The sequence below is a fragment of the Rhagoletis zephyria genome, unplaced genomic scaffold (genome assembly GCF_001687245.7).
Source record: "Rhagoletis zephyria isolate East Lansing unplaced genomic scaffold, Rhagoletis_zephyria_1.1 Rzeph_scaffold_03483, whole genome shotgun sequence".
In the NCBI taxonomy this organism is placed as follows: domain Eukaryota; kingdom Metazoa; phylum Arthropoda; class Insecta; order Diptera; family Tephritidae; genus Rhagoletis; species Rhagoletis zephyria.
In genome coordinates, this window is record NW_016160566.1 from 43,065 (window position 1) to 49,007 (window position 5,943).

At 38.9% G+C, this 5,943-nt stretch overlaps 1 protein-coding gene across 1 annotated transcript; it reads right to left on the reverse strand.

The window, feature by feature from the left end:
• Positions 1–319: 319 nt before the first annotated feature.
• LOC108369073 (toll-like receptor Tollo) lies at positions 320–3,004 on the reverse strand. The gene has a single exon (XM_017624056.1). The coding sequence runs from the start codon at positions 3,002–3,004 to the stop codon at positions 320–322; it is 2,685 nt and encodes an 894-aa protein (XP_017479545.1).
• Between the last annotated feature and the right edge of the window lie 2,939 nt (positions 3,005–5,943).

Consider the following 5,943-nt stretch of genomic DNA (forward strand, 5'->3'; position numbering starts at 1 on the left):
GGGTAAACATCCAAAGACATAACACCCGAATGAGGGACATGTATACCAAGCGAGTGACCTATGCGAATTCAAAGCCCACATTTACTGAAAATGTCTCGTATACCCAGACACAGAAAACGGCAACTCACTGGACGTTAAATATGAGATACTGAAACACTCAAGTCGATCGCAGGGAAAAGCAATTCAAATAGGGCCATGGCATTACACATATGTACATATGTATGTATATATGATTTTTTTTTGAAAATTAGATACGTTTCTTCCCAAAAATAGTGCGAGATTTCTTCCCCCCCCCCCCATTATAAAATTAGATACGTCCTCATTGCACACGATTACGCTCAACTTGCCCCATCACATAAACCTTTCTGCTCACTTCCAGCATTCCAGCATCCCTTGCTTCACCGTTCTTGTGTGGCATTGCGTAACGCAGCTTCGACCAAAACCATGGATGATCCTCCCACACTAAATACGTGTTCATATCCAAATATGCCTTCAGCTCTCTATCCAATAGCTCAGTATTTGTAATTTCGCCATATTTAATAATAATTATGCGCAAACGTCCTTCATTCAGCGAACATTGATGTGCGGTGCGAAATTCCATGCGTCCCCAATCCGATTCGATGAAGTGCTGAGACAGCACAATGATCGTGCGCCGCGATTGTGCCACCGACTCCACAATTTGTTCGGTTATGTAGGCGCCACCAACCCAATTGCGTTCGTGTGTGCAAATGCGATATGTTGGATTGCCTTTTTCGAGTTTAGGCAGCAGTGTTTGATTGACAAAATATTCCTCCTGATGTGCGTACGAGATGAAGGCATCAAAAGTTTTCTCCTTGTCCAGTTCACGTTCATTGATAAAATAGATGCACATTTTTTGGCTGTACAGCCAAACTTTCACTTGTAATTGATATTTGTAGTAAAGCGTAATGCTGGTGAGTATTACAAAACAGGCAACAGCGAAAACACTCTCTAAAATTATGTACGGATTGTTGCTCGCGCAAATGCCGGCGACGTCGATATCTAAGAGCCTCTGTTTTCCTCGATCATCGCAAAACAATTGTGCGACATCAGGAATACGTTGGTGAAACGCTTGCACAGCGCGCAGCATACGCTCACCGCTACAGTCGCACTTCCATGGGTTCTCAGCGAGATATAATTGCTTCAGTGTGGAGTTTTTATTAAGGTATACAAACAGAAAATCATCTCTCAAGCTTATTAAGCGATTGTTGCGCACATCTAACACAGTCAAATTGGGCGGAAGTTGGGAGGAAAGAATTTCAGCGATTTGATTATAGGAGGCGTTCAGATACGTCACATTCGCATAACCGAGAGTAGTGTTCGATGGAAGCTCATAAAAACGATTGTGGCTAATAGAAAGCATTGAATTTCCAATTCCCGAAAACTGCTCTGGGCGAGGTAACTGAGAAATCGCCTCAAGCGCTGCACCAGTACAATTGATTAGAAGAATTGTGGTTTCGATGGAACAAATACATTTGTTGGGACACAAAGCTGGTTGCCAGTCACAGAATGCCACTTTCCTACTACACTCTGGCAATGTAACATTGGAGCGATAGTTGTTGTTGTAAACCCAAGCTAATTGACAATCGCAGACAAGAGGATTTCCTCCCAATAAAATTTCTTCGTTGCAGGCTGCTGCATTACTCAGTAGGCGCGGCGTCAGCGCGTAAACGTGTTGAATTAAATTGAAACGCAAATCAATTGTGAATGGGCAAGACAAGCCTGCATCAGTAATCCAGTCCATATCAAAGTGGGATATATTGTTTAACGATAGATTAATTGAGGTGTATTTGCGTTTTTCCAAGCTTCTCTTTATTGAAAATAATTCGAAAATATACTTAAAATTTTCAACCGGAAGCTGTGAAACGCCGGCATCACTGTGGGAAAAGCTCGATAGTATAGTTTCATTTGAGTAGTCGCCAGTGCCCTTGATGGTTCGCAAGTGATTAAAACTCAAGTCTAGCTCGTACAAATATCGCAATGATCTAATATTAACTATAATATTCGAGGAAATTCTCAAGCGATTCCTCTGTAGAAACAGTTTCGAAAGCATGGATGTATGGTTAAAAAGCCCCGCCGGCAAGCACTCCAAAAAATTGTGGCTAAGATCTAGAACTGTCAGTTTGTGTTGTGCCGCTAATAAATCGGCCGGCAGTAATGCCAATTCGTTCGAACGCAAATTTAAATAAGTCAATTTCGAAAGTGTTGAGAAAACATCGTTGAACAACTTTCTCAATTTATTCTTAGTTAAATCAAGATGCTTCAGTGAAAGTAAATTTCTAAAATGAATGCGCGTAATATTATTACAATATTCGTCGGGTGGATCAAATATGCTGAGCTTAAGCGATTCCAAATTCGGCAGCGTCTGAAATAATTCCGTAGGCATAGTAAAGTCTTCGGTAGGCTCTTGATAAAATAAGATTAAAACTTTCAGTTGTGTTAGATTGAGGAAAAGTTGCGCAGGTAAGCTATCAACAGGGTAGTCAAGGGTTAACTCTAACTTTTGCAGACCATTTGATTTTCGAAAAAAATTCGCTGGTATGCTCGGCTCATCGAATGCAATAGAGCCTTTGTTGATAATGTTCTTATCGCTTAGGAAATCCGGTACCTCCAAGCAATTCGTCAATTCGAATTTGCTAACTTTACTTAATTCCAAAAATGGCATCTGCCCTAGCAAATTAATATTGCTGGGTTGTGAAATACACCGTATTTGTAAGTAAAATTCATAGTCCACTTCTCTGTGGTAAGCAACTAGTACATTATCTCCGAGCATTACACATTTAACACTAGTCTCACTGCAGCGGCATATTCCCAAGTTTGTGTTGTAGCAAATTTTTCCATAGTAATAGCTTTGTGGCACAAGTGATGTGCTTAGAACGTGTCGGTAGTGGATAATTAAGAAAATTTGGCTTAAAATATGAACGCGTTGTATGAGTATAAGTAAAAACTTATTTGATCTTATTTCGTCTTTGACTGAAAACTGCATTTCTATCAGACACTTGTTTAATTTTTCTGTGGTGTAAAATTTTCAGTTTTCCATAAGTTGTATGTTGCTTTTGATATTTCACGCTACACACTTCTATTGATACTAAATATAATCCAATGTTTCTAAAGTACGGTGTGGCTTCAAAGTAGAAAGTCGTGTAAGTGAAAACGTCTGTGTTCCGTTACAAAAATATGCCATTTAACCCTACTAGAGTGATAAGCAAACTTACAACCACAAACATTGATAAATGAAAGACTTACATAGAACAAGAACAGAATGAATGAAGCCTTCATTCCGTAATCACAATTTAATTGGAAAGAATTTCGATGTCATTTAGCGAAAATTGCAAAACATCAAGTGCCAATACACTGTTAATATAAAAAAAAAAACAAAGAACACGATTCAAATAATCAAAATACTGTGTAACTTGCATTAATACATGCACATACTTGAATCAGCGCTGTACTAAACAAATCACCTAACATCTCTAAAGGGGTAATTGATTGATATAATTTGCGCGAAATAGGCGAATTAGTAGCGGCTTTTTCACACAATTCAGCAGTTTTGCTAAAATGGTTGTCAGCACAAGAGGCCTGACATGAATCCACTCTAAAAATACTACAAGTGACAGAAGCACGCACCTCGCGGGAGGACGATACATTCATTGAATTAAGCTGGAAGTCGTCAACGTGTACATACAATCCACTACAAAGTGTCCAGCTGAATGCCGCCAAATCAAATGCGCTACTATCAGGCGGTAACCGCGTAGTGCTAGGAGACTTCAACGCGCACAACGAACTCAGCCATTGCAATCTGGGCAATGATTAGCCGAGTATCTCGCCAAATATTACCACAGCTAGCAGGGGGACTGATAAATTGCATTAAACAGAAACTGGAAGTGCATACGTTGGAATCAGACCATGTGCCATAGCAATCATTTCTGACGAACCCTACAACAAAGCTCGGAAGATTGACTGCAACGGTTTTTTGGAATACACCGACCGCAAGTTCAATACTCTTCCACTAACATTATGCGTGCGCGTAGCTGAGCGTAATATCCATAGGATCATAACCGCAGCAGCCGCCTGCTTCATACCAGCCAGCAGATTCCCCAAGACCAAGGATGAGCACCTTCAGACCTGCAACCTCTACAGTGAAGCAAGCAAACTGCAGACAATAGCTAAGTCTCTCTACTGTCAAAGCGGTTTGGACCAGACTAAATTGCCTTGCGGATACTGTAAGAACTAGGACCTGCTGGAGTGGAGTACATCATCGCCTCTTTAAAATTGTCTCTGTCCACCTTGATCATCTCCGAGTTGTGGAAAACAGGTAGGAGCATTTATTCCCCATGACATCTTTTCCGCAAAATACTACCGTAAAAAAATAATAAAAATTAAATAAACATAAGAAAAATAGCCAAAACTGGGTAAAATATTTCATCACTATATATATTTTCACCACCGTAAGTATTAATTGATACGATAACTATATCAAATTCTTGTTTTTTTTTTTATTTTTTAGGACTTTTCGGAACGTTCAGGACTTTAACTGGCTTCTTTCGAGACTGTTAGGAATTTTTTGGAAAATTATCTAGATTTTTGACGAAATTTTAGATGCAGAATTACATTTATTGGTTAACTTTGATTTTTGTGATACTTTCCACTAAAAAAATCTTTTTTTTTTCTTTTTGTTATAAAATACATTCTATGCTTTTTTATGATTGATAGAAACAACCGGGTCCGTATCGAGGGGAGCTTATTTGGCATTAACTAGTCCCAGCTAAGTCCTTACGGAAACGGAAAGTATGTATATTCCTTTGCAGCTATCCTGGACTAGAGCATTTCCTGCAGGGATTGCACTGGCGGACGGTCGACGCACTCAACTCTCACAACACGAAGCAGTCGAAAAGAAAACTATCTACATACCTACATATGTATGTACATATCGTCGTTTAAAGTACAAAACCGCGCAACGGCATTCCGCAAAATCGCGCAACTGACATTTGCTGTCGAAAATTGGATTTGCTCACACAAGCTCTTGGCTCAATCCTTATCCATTCGTCCTGAAATATACTAGCCAGAAATGGGATTGCTTTATAAAAAATAGAACCATTTTGAAATAGGAGTGTTTTTACTCTCTAGAAAATAATTTATGCAAACTCACATACGCGGTTTTGAACTTTAAACGAAGATATGCACATATAAACATTTTAGTGGGCTTAAGACGCTTGCAAGAATCCATTTGCAATGTCAATGTAGTAGCCGTAATAAAAGTCACTTACTTTGAGTCATATTAATTTATGCAGAGAAGACAAAGAACTGGATGGAGAGCAGGGATGCCAACTGGGGCAGAATACCGCGATTTTGGTGAAGGCAAATCACTACGTTTAGGTTATATTAATTCAATTAAGATTGTATCAACACTAATATGTATTTATGTTTATTTTTTTTTACTAAGGAAGAGAATCAAGTGCCTTAAATAATGAAAAGAAATCATTGGCGGAACACCGTTAAAAAGGAGGGGAATTTTTTTCAGAAATTTGGCGAATTGGCTTTGACAAAGTTGGCATCGCTGATGAAGAACCAACAACTGCATTGCAGAAAACTTATCAGCACTGTTGCAAACGGAGAAGCACCGAAAATGACAGAAATGCCAATAATGAGCGGTGCTTAAAGGACAGGAAAAGTTTTGCATTTAAGTTTTTTTGTAATGACTTTTTTAATGCTTACAGCCACTTCGGAGGGAAATGAAGACTCGCCTTGAAGCGAAAGAAAATGTTATTTAAAAGTGTAATAAGTGAAAATGCTGCTTGTGTACGTACATAAATAAAACATTGCGAGTTCGTAACAAGGATTCGTTCAAAATGCAAAATAAGCAAATTTGTAGCGGAAAAATAGCAGTTAAGGTAAGAAAAACGAAACTGTAGTTTTTCAGTTTAT